This window comes from Paroedura picta, chromosome 7, assembly GCF_049243985.1.
Source record: "Paroedura picta isolate Pp20150507F chromosome 7, Ppicta_v3.0, whole genome shotgun sequence".
In the NCBI taxonomy this organism is placed as follows: Eukaryota; Metazoa; Chordata; class Lepidosauria; order Squamata; family Gekkonidae; genus Paroedura; species Paroedura picta.
The window spans coordinates 26,292,189-26,315,335 of NC_135375.1; the positions used below are offsets into that span (position 1 = coordinate 26,292,189).

General features: G+C 48.1%; 2 protein-coding genes across 2 annotated transcripts; both read right to left on the reverse strand.

Moving 5' to 3' along the window:
• Positions 1-3,604: 3,604 nt before the first annotated feature.
• On the reverse strand, positions 3,605-13,735 carry MCIDAS (multiciliate differentiation and DNA synthesis associated cell cycle protein). The gene is made up of 7 exons (XM_077346406.1): positions 13,561-13,735; positions 12,826-12,901; positions 12,354-12,442; positions 10,318-10,390; positions 8,873-9,090; positions 6,785-6,895; positions 3,605-5,251 (listed from the first exon to the last, which is right to left on the reverse strand). Exons 1-7 carry the CDS (start codon positions 13,672-13,674, stop codon positions 4,829-4,831), a joined length of 1,104 nt encoding a protein of 367 aa, XP_077202521.1. The 5' UTR covers positions 13,675-13,735; the 3' UTR covers positions 3,605-4,828.
• Positions 13,736-17,937: 4,202 nt separating this feature from the next.
• Positions 17,938-22,751, reverse strand: CCNO (cyclin O). Its single transcript, XM_077347124.1, has 3 exons — positions 22,329-22,751; positions 19,015-19,200; positions 17,938-18,838 (listed from the first exon to the last, which is right to left on the reverse strand). The coding sequence occupies exons 1-3, from the start codon at positions 22,611-22,613 to the stop codon at positions 18,359-18,361; spliced, it is 951 nt and encodes a 316-aa protein (XP_077203239.1). The 5' UTR covers positions 22,614-22,751; the 3' UTR covers positions 17,938-18,358.
• Between the last annotated feature and the right edge of the window lie 396 nt (positions 22,752-23,147).

Here is a 23,147-nt window from a genome sequence, read left to right on the forward strand (position 1 = left end):
TTATTTCTCTAGGGATTGGGCATTGTTCTGGTGATCTGTTAAGTATCATAAGATGTATTCTGATGTCTCACAAACACTTGTAGTTCCAAACTTGTAAGGTGATCTTATTGTGTCAAAAGACATTCCCTCACAGTAAGATAACATTTTATTTCTTCTAGAAGACTAGATCAGTGACACGTTCTTGGTCTAATAAAAACTGGGTTTTTCCCTCATGCACTCGTAGGGGATCGATGCCAACATCATAAAAGTCAACAGCTCTGATTAAAGTCTTGAGTTCTGTCTACATTGTGTTAAACTACCACAACTCCAAGAAAACTGGCCATCAGCCAGTGCTGGTAAAGAGTATCCAGCTGATGTATTAACCCCCAAACCAGTCACTTAATTAGTTCTCTGAAGGTGGACAATGATCTTGATGGGTCTATCTACGGGTGACTAAGACCCAGTGAGTGCTGATTGGGAAAAGCTACCAGGCTTGGTGAATAGCATTAAGTACTGCTTAATTAGGGTAAATGAGTATGGGGAAGTGAGGTTTTGTGACCTAGTGTGTCTTTTTAGCCTGGCTTTGGACTTCAATTGGATGATGCAAGTTGACACTCTGCTTTCCGCATTTGGGCTTCCCACCCCTCTTTTTCCAGGCCGTAATTCATCATATGTTTTCCACATTGGGGTCGGAATGAGGCAGCCTCCCATAATGCTTTGTTCCTTTCCCCAAAGGGTGGGTTGGGTTTTTTGAAAAATGGTGCCTGCTTGCACATTTCATTCAACTGTGCCCCTTCATTCCACATTCCCTTGCCTCTCCTCTTCCCTGCAGGTGTTTTTTAAAGGTTACCACATTACAACACTGCAATGACGTAACAAGCAAGAGTGCTTTTTTGTACCTGGAGGACTGGCGAAGGCAGCGGGCTTCTGAAGGATAGGGGGGAAAGCAGGCGTAGAGAAATCTGTGTGCACCTTCATGACACTGCTCAGGGCAGCTGTCAGATTGCATGGGGAGGAGAGGCATGGAGGTCCCCTTGCTTCCCCTCCCCAGTCCAAGCCTGCACTGCACGAGGCAGCTGTGGCTTGGATTGCCAAGGGGGAAGCAAGGGGACGTTGGCGCCTCTCCTCCACCATGCAATCTAACAGCGACCCCATGAAGCATCAGACCCCAAGAGAAGGAAACTGGTTAGGAGGCAGATCAATACACAGATGGTTTCCCACATTCCTCTCTGTTCCTACAGCCCTTTCCAGTCTCAAGAAATGATGATCTGGGGCCAAGGGACCAAGCCCTATGAAGATAGGTTGAGGGACTTGGGAATGTTCAGCCTGGAGAAAAGGAGGTTGAGAGGGGACATGATAGCCCTCTTTAAGTATTTGAAAGGTTGTCACTTGGAGGAGGGCAGGATGCTGTTTCTGCTGGCTGCAGAGGAAAGGACACGCAGTAATGGGTTTAAACTTCAAGTACAACGATATAGGCTAGATATCAGGAAAAAGTTTTTCTCAGTCAGAGTCGTTCAGCAGTGGAATAGGCTGCCTAAGGAGGTGGTGAGCGCCCCCTCACTGGAAGTCTTCAAGCAAAGGTTGGATACACACTTTTCTTGGATGCTTTAGGATGCTTAGGGCTAATCCTGCGTTAAGCAGGGGGTTGGACTAGATGGCCTGTATGGCCCCTTCCAACTCTATGATTCTATGATTCTATGATTCTATGATTCTATGAAATAAACTCCTTTTCTGCAAATGTGGAGGGAAGGAGGGATGGATGGATCTTGGCCCCTTCTCCTTCCTTGGGTCCAACGCCCTCCCTCAACCCAGCTATTCCTCTGCAGCCCTGGCAAGAATCTTTCCCGGGGGCTGCTGGAATAGTGCACTGAAGAAAAACTCCATGTTCTGTGCAAGGAGTAATAAGAGACTGCCCACTATAGCCACAAACAAATGCACAGGGAAATAAATCATTCATAGTACAACCTTTATTGAAGACATTTTCATAAGAAAGGGGGGAATCAGCCTTCCATATTGTCATTATGTATCTGTAACTGTAAAGTGCTGTTGACATTCATCGTGCTTCACAACAAATCATAGCAGAATCATAAATGAGAACCTTCAGAATTCAAGGCTCGATATGGACAGCCCTATTGCATTCCGTCCCACTTCACTGTTGCCTTCATTTTACCGAGTTCCAGCAGAAAATAAATCCCTCCGTTACAATGATTGCACCCCTGTGACCAGGGCAATCCCATTGATTTGATCCCTAAAAAATAGCTTCTCCTTCCCGATCAGATGCCAGCAGTTTATAAAACCTAAAATAAAAACATAATCACACCATACACAAACAATCTAAACATAACTGGACAGAACTATATATACAAATGTGTAACAGCATGATTTGTAAACTTTTGGGTACTGTTAACATTGTTATTTATGGCCTCAGAATGACTGCACCTATGCTCCCCTCTTTTGAGGATGCTTTTTCAGTATATACCGATGGATAGCAAAGTAAATGGGTGTCACACAAACTATACCTACTCAGGTTTTAGAGGACCCTGCTTGTAAAAAAAGAATATGTTTGGTGAGCCAGTTTGGTGTAGTGGTTAGGAGTGCGGACTTCTACTCTGGCATGCCAGGTTCGATTCTGCGCTCCCCCGCATGCAGCCAGCTGGGTGACCTTGGGCTCGCCACGGCACTGATAAAACTGTTCTGACCGAGCAATGATATCAGCGCTCTCTCAGCCTCACCCACCCCACAGGGTGTCTGTTGTGGGGAGAGGAATGGGAAGGCGACTGTAAGCCGCTTTGAGCCTCCTTCAGGTAGGGAAAATCGGCATATAAGAACCAACTCTTCTTCTTCTTCTTCTAAAGTGAAAGTGCTGATTAGACAAATCCACTGTGCCTCTTGCATTCTTCCTTCCACTTAATAAAAGATTCCCCAGGGTAGGGGTAGTCAACCTGTGGTCCTCCAGATGTTCATGGACTACAATTCCCATGAGCCCCTGCCAGTGAATGCTGGCAGGGGCTCCTGGGAATTATAGTCCATGGACATCTGGAGGACCACAGGTTGACTACCCCTGCCCCGGAGGATACACGCTCCCTACCTCCATCCATAAAGCAGCACAAAACTATAGCAGTATTATAATCCTTCACATCGGAAGAGAAAACTGAATGCCTCATATTGCCTTCTTAGGGAGAACTGCATGTCATAAGAACTTCGTATCAAACATACAATTTGGTGCATCTCCTAGGCATGTGCAGGCCCAGTACTAATTGTGAGCACAGTGTATGAGTAGAAGCAACTTCTATTCCTCCTCCATACACTTTTCAGCTACTTATGGTTAGCTACGTGGATATCCCAAACAAGCCTAATCCTATCAGATCTCAGAAGCTAAGTAAGAACAGCCCTGGCTAGTCCTTGGATGGGAGATGTCCAGGGGCTTGGGGTGGTTGTTCCTCCAAGGAACACTAGGGGTCATGATGTAGAGCAGGGGTAGTCAAACCGTGGCCCTCCAGATGTCCATAGACTACAATTCCCAGGAGCCCCTGCCAGCGAATGCTGGCAGGGGCTCCTGGGAATTGTAGTCCATAGACATCTGGAGGGCCGCAGTTTGACTACCCCTGATGTAGAGGCAGGAAATGGCATATCCTTGGGTCTTCTGGCTACACTGTACCTGCTGTATGATAAATAAAAAAATCTTATTTTCATGTTCTGAAACTGCTTTGGGGAGTTGCTAATTGCTCCCCTGCACAAATTATAAGCACCCGTATAAGCTCTTTTATGGAGAAATCACAGACAGTTTCAGGAAAGGCCAAACACAACATATGAGGGAGAAGACTGAAGCACCAACTGAATGATACTACAGGGCACGTGGAGAATTGGGTCCATCAGGCACAAAACTTCATTCACCTGCCTGATACCAAGACTTTGTGACTGCCCTCATGACTTCAAGATGTGAATCAGTCCTTGGACAGAAGGCAGGGACACTAAGAAAGCACACTTTGAAGAAAATGGGTGTATATAATGTTGGTTTCGTAATGCAAGGCAAACCACTTTGATAGCAACTGATAAATGATAAGAGAAGAAAAAGACTAACCATGTACTATGTAATTCCTAAAATGGACTAGCCCAGACTACCTACACATACCAATGGAAGCCATTTTTCGTACACCAGGAGATCAGGGGATAAACAGCACCAAAATCTCAACTTCATGGACAGCTAATATTTACCAGTCTGCCATCGAGTTTCTAGAACTCTGCTCTTTCCTGCAAGGGCAAACCAGAAGAGCAGAAACTAGATGTTTTCAGATTTCTATACAAGTGCTCTGTCTGTAGCAATTAACAGACAGAAGCCGCTGTTTGCCCTCTGGCTGACAAGCATAGGTCTGAAAGGACAATACAAATTGCTTAGGTCTTTTAACGTCTGTACTGCTTTGAAAACATGAGGCCATTGCTCCAGGATGGCTGGCTGTCATTTGGAGAAAGGATCAGCAGGGGACCTCAAGCACTGATTGGTCACTAAGATACCCATGCCAAAGCATCACTTCTACCGACCGAGAGACTCACACAGTTAACCAGACTGTGATTATAACAAAGCAGCTGATATTGGCCTAGTTCAGCCATTCAAGTGAGCAGTGGATCCCAAAAGGGTTTTCACACCTTGGATTTTGTTGAAAGGAAAAGCAGTGGGTTTTCTTCACAGAATTGCTAACCTCCAGCCAAGTGGTTGCAAACTTGGCCAGCATTTCTCAGTAGCAGTTCATTTGATGTCCCAGCATGACAGGAAGGAACAGTGCTTAAGTCTGAGCCCAGGCAGTGTGCTTGGAAGCCGAGGAGAGTGTAGTTAGCTGATTGTTCTCTTCAATCAACTGGGGACCCACCTAAACTTAAAGCCCCCAGTGGCAGTCCTGAAAGTAAACGCATTGCCTTGAGGGAAAGCCAGGGTCCGGATGTTACAGTGCTCTTGGATTGAGGTCCTGAAGGAGACCCCTTCTTCTAGGTCACTGCTGCTCATATCCAGAGAGCTGCAGCTGTTACGTGTCTGTAGCCCACGGAAAGCGCCGTACATGTGGACTGTCTCACTCTCTCCACGGGGACGTTTGGGGCCTCTGTTTTCATCAATGGACTGCAAGGCTAGGTTGCATTTGTCGGATATTTCCCGCAAGATTTCGTTCACTTCTGTGTCGTCCTCTGGCTCGTTGTCGGTCATCTGAAGAAGGCTTCTCTTGTTTGGGCCGTTGGCGACAGAAATGTCTGTGCTGTCTTTACCGTGAGGAATAATCAGTTTCTAGAAAAGAAGCACACACAAGACCTGTAAGTTTTGAAGTGCATTTCAGCTGCTCTCCTCCTGCTGGTGTGCATGTATTTAAAAAAAACAAAAAACTAAAGTGGGACTGAAATACACATGCAAAAAAAAAGTTGGGATACAACTGAAACTCATTCTTCCTCTACAAACCTGCAATCCATTCAGAAACCAGCATAAGAACATAAGAGAAGCCATGTTGGATCAGGCCAATGGCCCATCCAGTCCAACATTGTCACACAGTAGTCAAAAATCAGATGCCATCAGGAAATCCACTAGCAGCTTTAAGAACTTAAGAGAAGCCATGTTGGATCAGGCCAATGGCCCATCCAGTCCAACATTGTCACACAGTAGTCAAAAATCAGATGCCATCAGGAAATCCACTAGCAGCTTTAAGAACTTAAGAGAAGCCATGTTGGATCAGGCCAATGGCCCATCCAGTCCAACATTGTGTCACACAGTGGTCAAAACTCAGATGCCATCAGGAAGTCCACCAGCAGGGCTAGAATGCCAGGAACCCTTCCACTGTACCAGCACATTTTGCATCTCTCTCTTTTTTTTCATTTACACGTTATCTTTCTCCTCAATAGGGACTCAAAGAGACTTATATCTTACTCTTCTCCATTTTATCCTCCCAGCCACCCTGTGAAGGAGGTTAAATTGAGCATGTGTTAAGTAGCCCAAACAAATTTCCATGGCAGAGTTTCATCCAGACCTAGGTTTCTCAGATCTCAGCCTAACACTCTAACCACAATCCTGGCCGACATATAGATTTAGAACTGCTTGCCCTTTCAATTTTTCCAACACTTAAGAAAAGGCTGGAAAAGCTGATTTACAGTCCCATCTTCCTGTACTTCACAAAGCATGTGCAATTTTTGTTTAAAACACACAACAGGCATTTGGTTCATGGGTCAGCTTGAGGATCCAGAGCTTAATAAAGGACATGTTTCGGAAGTGAGAAATCAGCCTGCAGAACAAGCTGTTAAAAGATTTCATGTTTCCAACACATTGGATCTTCCATGGTTAGCTTCTTGTTTCTAGAACCTAGAGGATTATTGGACTGTGCACAGGCATTTATGTCATGGCCATGCTCATTAGAATCCATTCTTATATAGAGAATGCCTCACAGGAAAAACAGAGTGGATTTCTATCACTAATTTGCAACATAAGCAAATTTAAGAAGATTTAAGAAGAAAAAGAAGAGCTGGGCTTTTGCACCCTGTTTGTTACAATCCAAAGGAGTCTCAAAGCAACTTATAGCCACCTACCCTTCCTCTCCCCACAACAGGCACCCAGTGAGGGAAGAGAAGCCAAGAAAGCTCTGAGAGACCTGTGACAGACCCAGTCACCCAACTGGCCGCATGTGGAGGAGAGAGGAATCACAGTCAGTTCTCCAGATTAGAGGCTGCTGCTCTTAACCACTACCCCAGCTGATTTCAAGTGTCTGGAAGCAGTACCTTCTAATCTTAAAGCAAAAATAAAGGTGTTAATCACTAAGAAACATAGTATGATACTTACATCCAGCACAGATGCTAGCTGCTTTGCTTGGCTGGCCAATTCCTTGAGCTGGATATTTCTTTCCCTTAGAGACGCAATCTCTTCTTGCTTCTGAGTAAGTGTCACTTGGAGCTGTTGGGAGATAAATAGAGTTTGCAGTTCCAGAGTCTGAGGAGGAAGGCATCAAAGCAGGCCTGAACCATCTGCGATTCGTCCATTTGTAAGGAGTTAATATGCAGCCAACTACTTGACAGATGCTCAACAAGCCACTGTTTACAGTTGCAGACAAACATCAAGGAGAAGAGATTTAACAAACTCCTCCTAAGCAGTCATCCATGATTAGTGGTTAACATTCAACTGGGATGGTCAGAAGCGATGTCAGTCTGCACCAGATGAACATCTGAATGGCCCGTGTTTGTCTAGGGCAGTGGTCCCCAACCTTTTTCCGGCTGGGGACCGGCGGGGCAACTGCCCCGCCCGCGCAGCTTGCATGCGCGATGCATGGCGGAAATCGCGCATGCGCGGCACTTTTGTGCATGCACGAAAGTGCCACGCATGTGTGATTTTGGCCACGCATCGCGCATGCGCGGTGCAGCCCTGATTCCCTCTCCCCCCCTCCCGCAGTAAGAAGCTTCCCAGACCGCAAGCTTGCGGCCCGGGGAAGTTTTTTACTGCGGGGGGGGGGGCGGGGAGAGGGAACCTCGGCCTGGTGCCCTGGCCTTCGTGGCCCGGCACCGGGCCGCGGACCGCAGGTTGGAGACCACTGGTCTAGGGAGCCTCCTGCCTCACTGAATCTTGAACAAGCTTTTCTGCTTCGGATCACGAAGGTGTCATTGGTCAGCTATTTTAGCAAGCCCTACAAAACAGTGCATGGGCCTCTTGTGGTGCAGAGTGGTAAGGCAGCAGAAATGCAGCAGAAATGCATTGAACTCCCATGAGGCTGGGAGTTCAATCCCAGCAGCCGGCTCAAGGTTGAATCAGCCTTCCATCCTTCTGAGGTCAGTAAAATGAGTACCCAGCTTGCTGGGGGGTAAACGGTCATGACTGGGGAAGGCACTGGCAAACCACCCCGTATTGAGTCTGCCATGAAAACGCCGGAAGGCATCACCCCAAGGGTCAGACATGACTCGGTGCTTGCACAGGGGATACCTTTACCTTTACAAAACAGTGCAATCTTAAACAGCTGTGCCCTTCCAATTCAAGTCCAGTGAAAGAACATTTTTAGAGCTCTAGAGAAGACATGCCAAAGTGAAAGGAAGCACAACTCCTTTTCTTTGGATGGATAAGATATCATTATTATTCTGTTAGATATGATTTATTCCTAAACATGAAAACCCTACTCACATCAACAGCCAAAGTAATCTGCACACCAGCTCACTAGGGCTTGCTAGGCCTAAGCCTCAGCCCAAATAGCCCAGCACAACCCAACTTGTCAGAGTTTGGAAGCTGGGTTGACCACAGCCAATACTTGACCAAAGCCAACTCTGTTTGTCTCCTGCTTGGAAGGCCCAGATATATGTTGTGACCTGATGGGGCTTTCTTCTTTTTGCCGTAATTAAAAGTCTTTCCAAAAAGAGTGGCTTAAGTTTGAGTCTCATCTCAGTGAAAGGCAACAGAATTCCAGCTCCTTAGCCTGTACTTAAATGGACCACTTACAACTCACTGTTAGCCATGTCTGTTCAGAGGCAGCTGAATAGATCTTTTTTGCCAAGACTGAAATCTTATTGTATGGCTAATCCAACACAGTTTTACAACTGCACGGAGCTTAGCCCAGAGCCTAACTTCTCATATTTAAATGTGTTTGCATAATTTGAATAATTCTTCATATTAATGGCAGATGAGTACCACTGAAACAAATGCCACTTGCTTCTGGTAAATGTGCAGAGACTGCTCCTGCCTTCCTGAATAATTCGGTTTATAAAGTTTGCGGAAAGACAGAAGTGTGGGAGCCATCTGAACTTCCACAAGTAAGCTGTCCTGCAAGGCAGGAGCCACAGCAGAGAATGCACATGGACAGGCAGGTGTTGATATTCGTGTCTCACATGACTTCTAGTGAAGTAACTACTTGGAATGATTTGGGTATGCACACAGGCACGGTCTTTTTTGTACCTGATTGTTTTCCACAAGCGCATCCCCCAGGGCTTTCTGATTATGATCGGCCAGGTCTTTCCAATACTGCTCAGAAGAAGAGACGGTCTCTACATTCATCTGAGACAGAGGATCCTCTTGGACAGGTAGAGGGATGCAGGGGCTGAAGGGTCTTCCATCATCCACAGGGAAAGAGAAATCAGCCGGGTCCAGCAGAGGAGGCATTAGAGATGATGGATCTAGGAGAGAGTGATTAATAAGAATGAAATTGGACAGCTGAAGCTCTTATTTGGGTTCGATTCTGCGCTCCCCCACATGCAGCCAGCTGGGTGACCTTGGGCTCGCCAAGACGCTGATAAAGCTGTTCTGACCGAGCAGTGATATCAGGGCTCTCTCAGCACCCACCTCACAGGGTGTCTGCTGTGGGGAGAGGAAAGGGAAGGTGACTGTAAGCCGTTTTGAGACTCCTTCAGATAGAGAAAAGCGACATATAAAAACCAACTCTCCTTATTCTTATTCTCAAGGAAGTGTAGCAGTAGCCGCACAATTATCTGCAACGCTCAGATCTAGATTTTATCCATAGTGTTATGCTTCCACACAATCAAAACATTTTTCTAAAGAGGCTTTGTTTGTAAAAACTGCATAAAGGCACCAAGATCAGCTTTCTCCAGGCACAGAGGAAGACGCTGCACCTGTTGAATACCTGATTGTTGTTCAGCCATGACAGGCACCTGGTACATGTCTGTGCACAAAATGTATGTACACACACATTTGCTCATTAAGTCTAACTGCTTTCCACACACCTTTTTGTTAAATAAGCTGTACACCAGTTCGCAGTTACATGTTGACCCAGGTGTTGAGAAGCAGCTTCCTTTGACAGCAACAGGACTGAATCTCACTAAGTGATTTTTAATGTGAAAGCATTTAAAAGTCTGATAAGGAGGCAAAGATGCAAGCAGATAAATAACCAAACCATCATGCCTGAATGCTGAAATTATAAAATGAGGCAATTAGAGATATTTTGGTTTATTAAAATGGCAACTATTATTAATGAACTGCAAATAAAAAACCTAAGTTGTTTAATATATATAATTCAAAAGCCCACAGAGGGCATGTGTCACTTTAGAAGATCCTCCCTTCCCTTTGTGCTCACAGGTAGAAGGAACACTTTCTCTTAGACAATCCTGTTCCACCCCATCCAGTAATTGGCTAAAAGGAAGGAAGGGACTCTTTTCCCTTTACAGAACTTAGGGTAGTTTAGGCAAATATCAGCATATGCATAAGCAACCACTTAAGAAGCTAACCACCTCTATCCCAAAAGAACAGCCTCAGACCTCTTGTCCACACATACTTCCAACTAAATTCTCAAGGGGATCTGCTTTCAAGTAATTCAGCACAACCACTGTAGCGGGGGGGGGCACTTGGGCTTTTAGCAAAACGCGACCCTGCCCTCTGAAGGTACTTGCCTGATATGAAGCTATCAACAGCATCGCGAAATTCCTGGAAATCAAAATCAGGCTCCCCTTGAAAGCACGGACTCTGAAAGACACCGAAGCGAGATCACTAGGTTTTAAAAAAAATTCTGTTCCCCGATCCCGTCATTGCACCTATCCAAACTAAGCTTTTTCCCGTGTTAACTTGATGCAGGTTCACACACCTGGAAATCCACTGGCCAGGCGGGATACTGGCGAGAGTAAGCTTGCACTGCCATGACGGACGCAATTCAGCAGGGGGCGCTAATAAGCCAGCCACTACATGAAGCGTCCAACGCGGGCGCTCCCCGGAGGCAAAAGGGCTGCTGGAGCCATCACCGCCTCCTTTTAACGCTCCGCGGACAGATTCCCTCACGCGGTCTGATTGGCTTAGGCCGTTTTCCCTAAGCGGCCTGATTGGCTTAGCGCAGGGACCAATGACATTTCCCCCACATGGGCATTGCTTCGAGAAAACGTTAACTCGAGCCAGTCGTCTCCAACCTGGCAATGGGCAAGATCGTGAATCTAAGCCAGGGGTAGTCAACCTGCGGCCCTCCAGATGTCCATGGACTACAATTCCCATGAGCCCCTGCCAGCAGGAGCTCATGGGAATTGTAGTCCATGGACATCTGGAGGGCCGCAGGTTGACTACCCCTGATCATTCTAAGCCATGAACTAGCAAACCCCCGTCGTCGAGGAAAGAGACCGACGTCGATGGTGTCCTGGTGGGGACGGGTCTCGACGGCAAGAGCTTTGAGCCCCTCAAATGGTTACAGCGATCTTGCTGGAGATAGAAATAGCTATTTCTGCTCACCTAGCCCATTTGGGGGGCGTGCAAAGCGAGCCTAAGGCTGTTTACTCGGAAACAAAGTGCAAGGGGCGTTACTCTTTGGTTTGATATGGATCCGATGTACGCTTCCCTGGGAGTAAGCGCTGTCGAACCCTGGGACTGGGTCTAAGGAGGCCAGTGCCCAGGTGGGATCTGGGGATCTCTCAGAATTACAGTTCCTCTCCAGGCAACAGAGATCAGTTCCCCGGGAGAAAGTGGCTGCTTTGGAGGGCGGACTCTGTGGTATGATGAGATCCCGCTTGTCCCAAATCTTGCCCACCCCCAAAGTCTCCAGGTATTTCCAGACCCAGACTTGATACTTGTTGATGTGACTGCAAAGTCCCCCGCCTCCGAATTATCCACGGAAAGTCAATGAGCCACAGAATCGCGGTCCTGCCTTTAAATCCACGTGGGTCAAAAGGGAAGGGCGGGATAAGGGCCCTCTTTCCTGGAGATCTGACTTCTAATTACGGATCTCAGGCTGTTATACAGTCGCCTGTTGTCTTCACAATACCCCTGTGAGGTAGGCCAGGCTGAGATCCGCTGCAGTCAGCTGAGAATGTGCCCCTGAGGGGGTATTTATGATCCATTAGCCCCAGAGGTGTTATCGTCACTTGCTTAAAGGGGAGGGGGACTGTGCCCAGAGGTTAAATCGCATGCACTGTGCATTGAAATCGTATTGAAAGAGCATTGTTGAAAGAGGAAGCTCCTCTCTCAGAGTATAACCCACCTTGCAGGGTTGTTTTTGTGAGGATAAAACGGAGGGAAATGATACTGCAATTCGTTTGGGCGGGGGTCTCCACTGGAGAGAAAAGAGGGGCTGCGGTATCTTTTTTTCTTTTAATGTCCCCGCGCCCCCCCCCGCTTGTTAGGGTTGCCAACTCTGGGTTCAGAAATACCTGGAGATTTGATGGCGGGGGCAGGGAAGGGTCTAGAGAAGCACCACCATGCAGCCCACCTTCCAGAGCATTTAAATACATAAGTGAATTTTGTACATTGGAGAGCAGCCGTGGTTCCAGGAGATGCCCAGCCCCCGCCGGGAGGTTGGCAAGGCCCCTGCATGAGCCGCGCCTCTGAGCAGGCACCCCAAGGACTGCACCGGCGTCGCCCGAGGGGCTTTGCGGAGATTCGCCTTCCCTCGAGTGGACGGAGGAGGCGGCCGGTGGCGCCCCCTACAGGCGGAAAGGCGGCGCTCAGTTACCGGCTGGGTCGGGCCGGCGGCTCTCGAGGGCTCCTGAGGCAAGAGCGAGCTGCAGTCGCCGAGGTCCTGCCAGTCGATGGTCGCGAAGGCTGCAGGGGGGAGAAAACCCGTCGTTAAGCCCGCGCGTCCAGCCGCCTTAAGGCTGCGGGAGAGAGAGACGCCGAGGGCGTTGGGAGGCGTGGGAGCAAGCATGCGTAGGATTGCACTGCGCGGAAATGAAACGCGGCGTCCTGGACGCGAGCACATGGCGGGGAAGCAATACGCGTGGGGGAATTATCCTAAAGGCAATACACTGTTTTACTCCGGACTAAGTGCTCCGGAGCAACTATCACCCTCCCATTCCACGCGTGCCCACCGACCGCTCACACAATCAGTCGACTTGGTCTCTAGTGCTTGTGGGCTCTTTTGGGCTTGCGTGGCTACGCATGCGCGCCCCACACCGTCCGTGCTCCGGATCCCAAACCGAACTCACCTACGGCTACAGGATCTGGCGTCGGGTCGTGATAAATGGCTACCGGGTTGCTTCTTGGGTGGATCTTCCGTGGTACCTGCCGGCGAACAGGGCAGTGGTTAGGAACAGGGCGACAGGGCGATCCTAAGCAGGTCAGCTCGGCATCCTAAAGTCTACCCACTGGGGCTTACTGTCAGGAAAGTGCATTGTCAGCCTGCTCGCCTTTGCACCTTTCCTCGGGAGTAAAGTAAGCTGAATTCGGCGGGACTTGCTTAGGTTCGGGAATCTGGATGCTGCGCCTGGCATCCCTCGTTTGTGGTTAAGAATGACCGGGGAAGACTGCGGCTCAGTTTATCGGGGCTCAGATTTTGCTGAGAATCACTTTCTTTTCCCCGGGAATTCCATTCCGGACTCCCAGACGAGCCCATTAAGTGGCCTCATACTGAGTCAGGCGATCAAGGTCAGTATTGCCCGCTCTGACTGGCAGCATCTCTCCGGGCTCTCTTTCCCCTCACCGGCGGCCTGATCCTTGTAACTGGAAATGCTGGAGACTGAACTTGGGACCTTCCGCAGACATTTGGGAGCCCTTAGTGAGCGCTAGTCAGGGAAGAACTTTGCACGCGCTCAGAGGCCCGAGAGCTGAGCCCTGGCATTCCCAATGCCCCCCTGCTTTCCAGCCGCTCCCTCCTTCCTTCCCTCCTCGGTAAGCATCCCGGCTGGACGGCGCGAGGTGCTGCTCCGGCTCCGCGCACGCACCTTCTTCTCCACTTTGACCGGCTTTTTGGCCAGCCGCTCGGCCAGATCCTGCACCCTGTTGGGGCAGAGGGTGCCAAAGGCTCGCCGGCCGCCGCCGCCGCCGCGGTTTTGCATGGCGCTGTCTGGCCGGCCTCGCTGGCTGCCGAGGCTGCGGCGCGCCGGTCGCTCGCTTGGCCGTCTGGCTTCGCGGCGGGGAGCGCGGCGGCCTCTCTGGGGAGGAGAGCGAGCCGAGGGAAGGCGGGCCGGCGGCCGATTGAGCGCCAGAGGTGGCGCCTTCGCCTTGGCACGCAGCAGCAGCAGCCTGGAAACAAGGGAGGCCGCCCGGCCCCGCCTCGCCTCGCCTCGCCAGCCCTCTCCCCCGGGACTGCGCCGAGCCCAAGCGCCAAATTGCGCCCTTTCGCAGGCCCTTGGCGCCGCCGCCAACCGACGGGGAGAGCGGCCTCGGCTTTCATTGTTCCCTTTCGAGGGGGAGCGGGATTTGTTCAGCGCCGGTCCCAGAGCGGCAGTCAGCCCGGGATCCTGGCTGCCAGGTTGCCTCTGAACATGTGCAGAAGGCTTTTCCTTCACCATCCAATTCTTTGTATGTTTATTTGGAAATACCCACCCTCCCCCCCCCAAAAAAAAGTGACTTGACTTGAAGGCTTGGAAATATTTTGGGGTCTGTCTGGGGCAGGGAGGCTGTCGGGTTTGGGGAGAGGGAAATGCTCCAGCAGGGGTGCAAGGGAAATCAACCTGAGAGTTGGGTTTTATAACCCACCTTTCACTGCCTTTAGAAATCTTAACGCAGCTTACATTTGCCTTCTCTTCTTCTCCCTGCAAGGGACTCCCTGTGAGATATTAGCCATTTACAAAGGAGAAGAGAATCTCTCTTTCCTGATTCATGTGGCTATCAGAAGGGGTCAGCGAGAGGAAAGAGGTGGAAGTCCGAAGTTCATGCAGGGCCCCGAGAAATGACAAATGATCCTAAACTAGGGACTGGTTCAGATGATGCACGTCAGGTGAAGCATCAGACTGGAAACAGGGACATATTCCAGGGACAAAGAGCCAGTTTGGTGTAGTGGTTAGGAGTGTGGACTTCTAATCTGGCATGCAGGGTTTGATTCCCCACTCCTCCTCCACATGCAGCCAGCTGGGTGACCTTGGGCTCACCACGGCACTTATAAAGCTGTTCTGACCAAGCAGTGATATCAGGGCTTTCTCAGCCTCACCCACCTCACAGGGTGTCTGCTGTGGGGAGAGGAAGGGAAGGCGACTATAAGCTGCTTTGAAACTCCTTCGGGTAGAGAGAAGCGGCATATAAGAACCAGCTCTTCTTCTTATCCAGGAAGTTTATGGAGTGAGTCCCGCCAGTTACTCTATCTCAACCTAACCAACTTCAACAAGCTGCTGTGAAGATGAAAAGAAATGCGGAGATCCAGCCGTCCTTGCTTTTTCTCCACTTGAAAATTCTATGGCACAGTCCTCACACAAAGCAGTAGAATCCTGTGTGGACCGTGCCATTGCAGCTCAGAGGTGGCAGCTTTAATGTTTCCTTCATCAAAAGTTCCCCACAAGCAAAACAAAACAAAACCCTGTCATAGCTTGCATCTTTCTGTGCTAATTTTCTAGTGTCACAAACTTTTCTAGAATAATAGAATTGGAAGGGGCCATACAGGCCATCCCCCTGCTCAATGCAGGATCAGCCTAAAACTGATCTCTCTTTGTCCCCACCTTATTTTGCTACTTGTGTAGAGCAGGCCTGTGTAAGGTGCTGGTCTGTTACGACGCATTCAAATGCTAGATGGCTATGGCTAGATGACCTTGGCCCAATCACACACACTGTGTCCAGCCTACCTCACAGGGCTGTTGTGACAAAAAGGGGGAGAATAATAGGCATCCCTTTAAGATCCCACTGGTGAGAAATACATTCCCTGGGTGACCTGAAGCCTCCCCTCCCTTCCTATGACTTTCATTTTAATGTTAATTTAATGTTAATGTTAATTGGGGTTTTTATGGGGATTTTATTGTGTTTTAACTATTTATGTTGTAAGCCGCCCTGAGACCTATTTGGAGAAGGGCGGTCTAAAAATTATAATAATAATAATAATAATAATAATAATAATAATAATAATAATAATAATAATATTATTATTATTAGATTTATTTCCCGCCTCTCCCGATAGGCTCGAGGTGGGTCACAACAACTATAATAATTTATTTTTAAATAATAATAATTTTTAATAATAATATTTTTTTTAATTAAGCAGAGAGGGTAGGCAATCCAACCAAACTGTGTGACAACTTAACCTAGCATGTCTCTGAGCTTAATCAGAGCACCTTTCCCTTGCCACTGAGAAACCTAAGCCAGCCCCTGGCTGAGAAACCAAAGCCAGATAAACTGAGACCAGATCGGAGGTTGCACTTCAAATGTATTTTAACATCTGATATTGTATGATTAGTGTCTGATGGAGTGCTGAAGATACTTTAAAGAAGAAGCAAGCTGGTGGCTCATGGAGAAAGCCAACCATGCATGTCCTTACCCAGTTGTCTAAAATATTAGCAGCAACTGCAGAGAGTAATGCCCGGAGAGTTTCACAACAGGCTACCTACCTCAACATTTTATAAACCATGGCTGGCATCAGCATACCCTCACGTGGGGCAGCTGCTGGGACCCAGAGCTGCTGGTGGGGCCTGCTACTGTCAGCCTTGTCCTGTCTGTTCACTGGGGAGTACTTTGGGGCCCATGCATCCCGCTCAGGGAAAGAGCTGTGGGCAGTCCAGACAGCTGTGAGCATGGGCAGTGAAAAGGCTGGTGAGCAAGGCAGGGTGGGGTGCACAGGCCGGCTGTGAGATATGTGGGTAAGGGGGTGGAAAGGGGACCCCTAGGAACTCTTTGCCCAGGACCTCGCAAAATGTGGAACCAGCCCTGTTACATCTTTTGGTGTATTGTGATGAGAAACAAAGGAAGCAAGTCCTCCACTTTGTGCCAGGGTATCACAAGAAATGGGTATCACAAAAGTGGCCATCTAGGTCAAACAGAACCTTGTCTAACAAATATAAACTTTTAAAAAGTAGCTTGCAGTTTTATAAATTAAAGCCATAGGATTCTCTGAGGTGAAATTTACATAATGCGTATGAGAGTTGTGAGATTTACCATATTTCCCGTTATGTCATCTTTCACTTGTTCTTTGGTGACAATTAATGTGGGATTTTGGCACCATCCTAACTCCTCCCCCTCTCTGCTAACACTCAGATCCTATAATCTCCAATAGGATTTGAAGACGAGTAAAGACATTTATTTTGTCTAATTATTTTATTTCCTTCCCTAAGTATATTTCCCTAAACAAATAATCCTTTGTAGCACATCTGGATATTTCCCTTTTTGTTTTATTGCTCTCCTGTGCTTGTAAGGAATATACCACCTTTCATTCTACAGGAACCTTTTCTGCTTGTATTTCAACTAAGTAACTTGTGCCTTTATTAATTATTTTAACATACCGAAACCTCACATAGTCACTAGTATTTTGACAGGACCACTGAATGTAAACAAACCTGGTATCTTCTGAAGAATAAAACTTTGTTGTTCTTAAAAGTGCTGCTGGACTCTGCTGCTTCAGACCAACCCAGCTACCCAGCTGAATCTCTAAACAAACCTGTCCTCTTAAAAATATACTGAGGTTATGAGACAGCATTTCTCATCCTTCTATGCATGGCAAGTAGTCCATCTGCATTTCGGGTAGTTGAGTGCAAAGTTTTTGTTCTATTACTTGTACTTAAATATGCAAAGTCCTGATCTGGATAGCTTAGGTCAGAGGTAGTCAAACTGCAGCAAATGCTGGCAAGGGCTCATGGAAATTGTAGTCCATGGACATCTGGAGAGCCACAGTTTGATTACCCCTGGCTTAGGTGAACCCCATCTCAACAGACCTGTATATTTTACTTTGATTGTAGAACATTTTTAAATTTAAGACACAGCTACTCACATCTCATAGTGGGAAATACTAAGATAAGCAAGTACACGTGTGTTAACAGCTGTGCAGAAAACCAATACCTGGAGAAATGGAGGGGCACTGAACCTAGCTGCTTCTTTCCCTTCCCTCATCCTAGATGTTTTTCTTTCACCCAAGCTTAGACCAGAAATAAGCTTGAGAGAAGGCAGACTATACTGTGGAAAGAGGTTGTAAGAAGGGAAAGTAGACGGACCGTCTGTTGAAATGTTGGTGTGCGTGCACACACATGGTCTGTTATTGCAAAGTATAGTTAAGTACACTATGCTAAATTGCTTCTTTTCTAAATGCTTTCCTATGCATAACTCTTAAGAACAGAAAAAATGAAAAAGATGCCATTACAGATAGTTACTGATAAAAGTTTTATTATATGGAAGTATTTATAGTACTGTTGTCTTTTCTATGGCTTAGTACTAAACTACATCCTCAATAAATAAGTACACAGATAATGTACACTATTTACAACTTCAATTAGTTATTTAGAATAATGTCAGTGCAACGTATGACAAGTTTAATGTGCAAAACAAAATTTGAAAACTGCATTTTAAAATGATTAGCAGCACCATTGCTAAACAGACTGTATTCTAAGGTAACGTAGTAGATTCCACTACAAATAAATATAAATACCATGTAAAATCACTGATAAAAAAAATCTTCTAAGAAAAAGGACAAAATGAATACTGTCATTTTAGAGGTATTAAAACCATCAGTGATCTTTCTTTACATGCAGTGACGGGGGAAATGACAAGTTTCCAAATGCACGGCCACAAAGCGGGCTTCAAGTATAGCTCTTCCCCCTCCTCTAACTCATCTCATTTATCCACATGCAGGCACTGTTCTGAAATCTCGGGGGGGAGCACAAGGGGCAAAGAGTCTTCGTTCAAAGACACTAATAAATGCAGCTTGTCCAGGCAATCCTGTAAAATCTCTTCGGAATAGTCGCTCAAGCGCAGGTTCAGTGGTTTCTGATGGTGTAACATCTGGTCAGCCAGCCCCAAGCAGCAAATGGCCAGCAAAGAAGGCAAGTATTTGTTAAAAGCATAGTCGGCCAGGCTGAGTTCAGCTACACCTTTGGCCAGGGCTTTGGCGTTGTTGGCCTCCCACGCATCAGCCTCACAGGCCTCCATCCGCACGTACGTGAAATACTCGAGGAAGAAGTTGATAGTGGGGGCTGCCAAGTTGAAGCGGAGCTTGTTCAGGATGATGCACTCCAGATTGCAGAGCTGCTGGTGTGAGAAAGTGTCACAACAAAGAGCCAGGAGCTGTTTCACCTTTGGTGGGTGCACTTCTACCTGAAAGAAACACACGTACAGACAGCAAGGCACGTTATAAACACAAGATGTGTCTGGAAAGCGTTGTCAAGGTGTATTTCCAAAAGTATCGCAAGACCCAAAGGGGTACTGTAGATATACTCCTAATAGTAACATATTTCTCAGGATCTGATTACCCACTGTGTTGGTCCCCGTACCTGTTTGCAAGCAATGAAGAGGGTGGTGACCCCTAGGAGTTGGAAACAGTCAGCAGCCACTGGGGTTGTGGTGAGAAAGCGGTCTAGAGTGTTTACTGCCAGGCATAAGGATTCGAAAGAAAAGCCAAAATGTTTATGTACTGGTATTAGCCAGCTGATCAGTTTGCACCGGGCTTCTGCAGTTACCTAGGAAGCAGGGGAAACAAGAGGTTAGGAAGCAAAAGAGGCTTTAGCAAAACTTGCAGGCAGCCATTTGCAGCACTATGCATAAAAATGTTAACACATAAGCACTTCAAGAAACTCTGGTAATTACCCCTGGCAATGTCACAATTACTGTGATTTATACAAAGCACTTTGAGGAATGATTAAAACAAAGGAGGAATATAACTATGCACACCCACTCCTTGTGCTTCGAAATATTTTCCTTATGCAGCCTGTCTTGGTGTCTTCCCATCCCAAGAGAAGTTGGTGAAGCTTCAAGTCAGTGGAACAAGACACTGCATCTTCACCTTGTAGATAGATGAAAGTCGTCTGTTCACAGCAACAAGAAGTTGAATTTACAAAGCCAGTCAGATATGAACAAAACTGTATTCCTCTGACCTGAATGTTCATGGTGGTGAGCTACAACCTGAATGTACACTGCCATAGAAATACCGACAGCATCCAATTCTACCCTGTATGTGTGTACGCGCACAGCTATATATTTTGTTGCCACTTTGCAGTTGACTTATGTTGACCCCAATGGGATTTTAAAGGGAAGAGATGTTCAGAGGTGGTTTGTCGTTGCCTGTCTCTATATGGTGACCCTGGATTTCCTTGGGCTCCTATCCAAGTGCCAACTAGAGCTGACCTTGCTTAGTGTCAAATAAGTTCAGGCTAGCCTGTGTTATCCAAGTCAGGGCACTTGGTGTATATTGGATCCTAATTCTATAGGCCATCCCATATGCATCTCTACCAGTGTGTGAAAGTCTATTTTGCTACAGCAGCTACCAAATGCAGCATGCAGCAAAACGCACATAGTGCGAGAGATGTGTGTGATGTTATATCTGTTCCACTTAATATTTCTGGTAAGCTCTTGGAGGAGGAGCATGTCTCATGGCTTAAGTGCCACTCAGCACTTAACACCCACTCAGGGTGGCCGCCCCGCCCCTGAGTGCCTCCTCAACCAACCGGCTTGCCTGTTTGTCCAGCGGCCAGCCAATCGCCTTCTGTTCCCAACCCCTGACCACCCCTCCTCCTTCCACTTCCCTCCTTCCACTTCCCTCCGATGCTCGGAGGCTGCAGATCCCAGCTGTGGGAGAACTGCCCCTGCCGGTTAGTTCCCTAACAGCTGCCTGCAGCCTTTCCAGGTACTGGGGGAGGGGAAGGCCACCCGCAGAGTTCTTCCACCCCACCCCCAATTTATCACCCGTTGTATTCCTGAATGCAATGGGCTTGGTCCCTAGTACAAATATAAAGCGGACAAATGACAAAAGCTCAGCAAAAGCATGCACAAAACTATGAGGCAAGTGTAAATGAGGCAAGTAACAAAGAAGAGAAAGAATTCCTGGATCTTAGTATTTACACACAAACAGATCACATAACCGGGGGGGGGGGGGTGTCTCTGTTCCATCATACGCAGACTTGCAACATGTGAAACCCATTTACTTCCCTGGTCTTAGAAAGGGGTTGCTCTGCCTGGAATGGCAATGTTCATCCCCAGACCCCTTCAGAGGCTTAGATTCCACCCATCAAAAGGATTCAACATCACATGTCAGTGATGTTATAGCTGCAGTTCTAAGGGCAATTTCAGAATTAGAACTGGCTCCTCTAACCATAACTCCCAAATGTTCTTTGTGTCCTGGATGGAGCATGACTGTTATGAACGCACTTTAAAAGCTGTTGTTCATTCCCTTTTCAAAGTCTCAGTTCTTCTTTTCCTGTTGCTCTGGATTTGTCTGTAACTGCAGCACTGGAGGTTCAATGGGGCTTTCCCCCTCCTCTGTGTATCATTTCATATAGTGCCTATAAATCTAACTGCCTAACATCTCTAAATTGGACATAGTCAGGACTGAATAAATTTATGTGTAGGTAAACTTGCGTACTGAACTGCACTGGTTCTACTCCGAGCTTCATCATAACATAATTGCTTATCTGGTGCCTTTCTGTGGTTTTATCATTCCTCCGGGCTCTGTCAAAACCACCTTTGATCAGATTTTGAGAAAGAATGGCAGGACAACAAGGAAAGACGATAGACCACAATGGTGTGAGGAAGCTCAGAAAGAAATACTGCTCCTGTTAGGCACCCTAGCCACAGAACAACTCTGAGCAAGTGGCCCCAAAGAAAACAAGAATATAAAACTACACAGGTCAGCTCTTCACCTCATGAGATAAACCTATTCCACACGGTTAACCATGTCAGTCTGCTACTGAAAGGCAAAAAGAGTCCTGCAGCACCGGAAAGACTAACACTGTGGCAAAAGCTTTAGAGAGCTACAAGCTCAAGAAGGTTTCTGTAATATCTGCAGTACCTTCTTCTCCTGAGATTACCTCCAGATGAGCATTTGTCTGCTGCAGTAAAATAGAGACAAAATCCAGCAGCATCTTAAACATCTATTCTGGCATCAACTTTGTGAGTTAGAGCTCACTTCAGCAGATGCACAGAATGCAAATCTAGTCAGTGGATGCCTAAATATTTCCATTAGAGCTTTTCTGTCAGCAGCTCTCTCTAATCCAGTGGTTCTCAACCCGGGGGTCGGGATCCCTTTGGGGGTTGAATGACCCTTTCACAGGGGTCACGGCAGGGCAAGCAGCTTGGAGGGGGGCACCAACTACACAACAGCCTTGGGGGGTAGATCGAGATAGTGCGTTTGCCTGTCTGGACCAGCTGAAAAGAGCGAGATCGGCATGGTGGGACAAGAGGCAGAGCATAACTGACCCCCCCAGAAAAAAAACAATTTATATACACTCATGAACAATGGATCTTCATGCCATTGGTCAGTTTTGGTTTAATTTCTGTGAAAGAACACTTGCATGATTTTATGGTTGAGGGTCACCACAGCATGAGGAACTGGATTAAAGGGTCGCGGCATTAGGAAGGCTGAGAACCACTGCACTAATCTCCCCCCCCCCCAATCCTCCATCCTCTTGCGATCCTAAAAGCATCACCCCAGTCACTCGAAGAAAACTTATGCGGGGTGACATTTGCTAGCCCCCCGCCCCGGAGTCCTGCAAGAAATATAGTTGGGGCCGGTTTCTGAGAACTTTTCTTGCCACAAAGCCTGGAAAGCAGTCGTGCTCCATGCCCGCGAGGCAGCTTCGCGGGGCGCCCTTACTTGCGGCTGGCGGGCGAGCGGGGCGAGCGGGTGGAACTTGCCCTCCCTCTCCTTTCGGAAGCGGTACCAGCTGCGGCCGTAGTCGCGGAAGACCTGCCGCTCCAGCGGGCGCAGAGGCGGGAAGGCGGCGGCGCGGCCCACCGGGGGGGCCTTGCTCTTCTTCACCGGCGCGCGGAGCCGGAGGCCCGGCTGGGCGCTGCCCTGGAGCTCCGCCCGCTCCTCGGGGGTCACGTCCTCGACCCGCGGCCGCTTGGCCGGCGCCTCCGCGGGGCTCGTGGTCACCATGTCGCCTCCGCCGCCTCCCGGGCAGCGCCGACAGCGGCGCGCGGGACCGCCTATATGTCCGCCCGGGCGGCTCCGCCCCTGGGCCCGCCTGCCGGGGACGCCGCTTTCCCGGCCAAAGAACCGCTTCGGCCGCTGGGGCTGGGCTTCTCCTCCTCCTCATGGGCCCCCGCCCCCGTCCCCCCAGCAACTGGGGCGGAAAAGCTGGGCCCGGCCTGGAGCCGCCTCACAAACACAAAACAGCCCCCTCGCCAGGACCAGGCACGGGGGGCGGGCGGGAAGGCCTGCCATTTTGGGCTGCCTTTCTGCGCCTGGGAAGAAAACTGGGAAGAGTCCAGGGGCAAAGTTATCGAGCCAGTTTTCCTTCTCTTTGATCGTTTCTTGTTCATTCGGCCTCTTTTGATGTCTGACTTTTTGTAAGGGAGTTTTGGCGATTGTCCTCTCAGAGAACCCATGGTGCAGTGCGATGCAGTTCCTCAGGCGATGAAATGGGAATCATCAGAGTACAGCTACAAAGAGAATAAAGCACTCCATATT

What these genes read in the sequence shown, in the direction of transcription:
- MCIDAS (XM_077346406.1), bottom strand. Translation starts at nt 13,674, where the DNA reads ATGCAAAACCGCGGCGGCGGCGGCGGCCGGCGAGCCTTTGGCACCCTC. An exon ending in CGGTCAAAGTGGAGAAGAAG is followed by an intron (nt 12,902 to 13,560) that starts GTGCGTGCGCGG and finishes GTTCGCCGGCAG; the next exon opens with GTACCACGGAAGATCCACCC. An exon ending in AGCTAGCATCTGTGCTGGAT is followed by an intron (nt 5,252 to 6,784) that starts GTAAGTATCATA and finishes CTTCTTTTCTAG; the next exon opens with AAACTGATTATTCCTCACGG.
- CCNO (XM_077347124.1), bottom strand. Translation starts at nt 22,613, where the DNA reads ATGGTGACCACGAGCCCCGCGGAGGCGCCGGCCAAGCGGCCGCGGGTC. An exon ending in CGCTCGCCCGCCAGCCGCAA is followed by an intron (nt 19,201 to 22,328) that starts GTAAGGGCGCCC and finishes CCTGCTTCCTAG; the next exon opens with GTAACTGCAGAAGCCCGGTG. An exon ending in TCTTCATTGCTTGCAAACAG is followed by an intron (nt 18,839 to 19,014) that starts GTACGGGGACCA and finishes TGTTTCTTTCAG; the next exon opens with GTAGAAGTGCACCCACCAAA.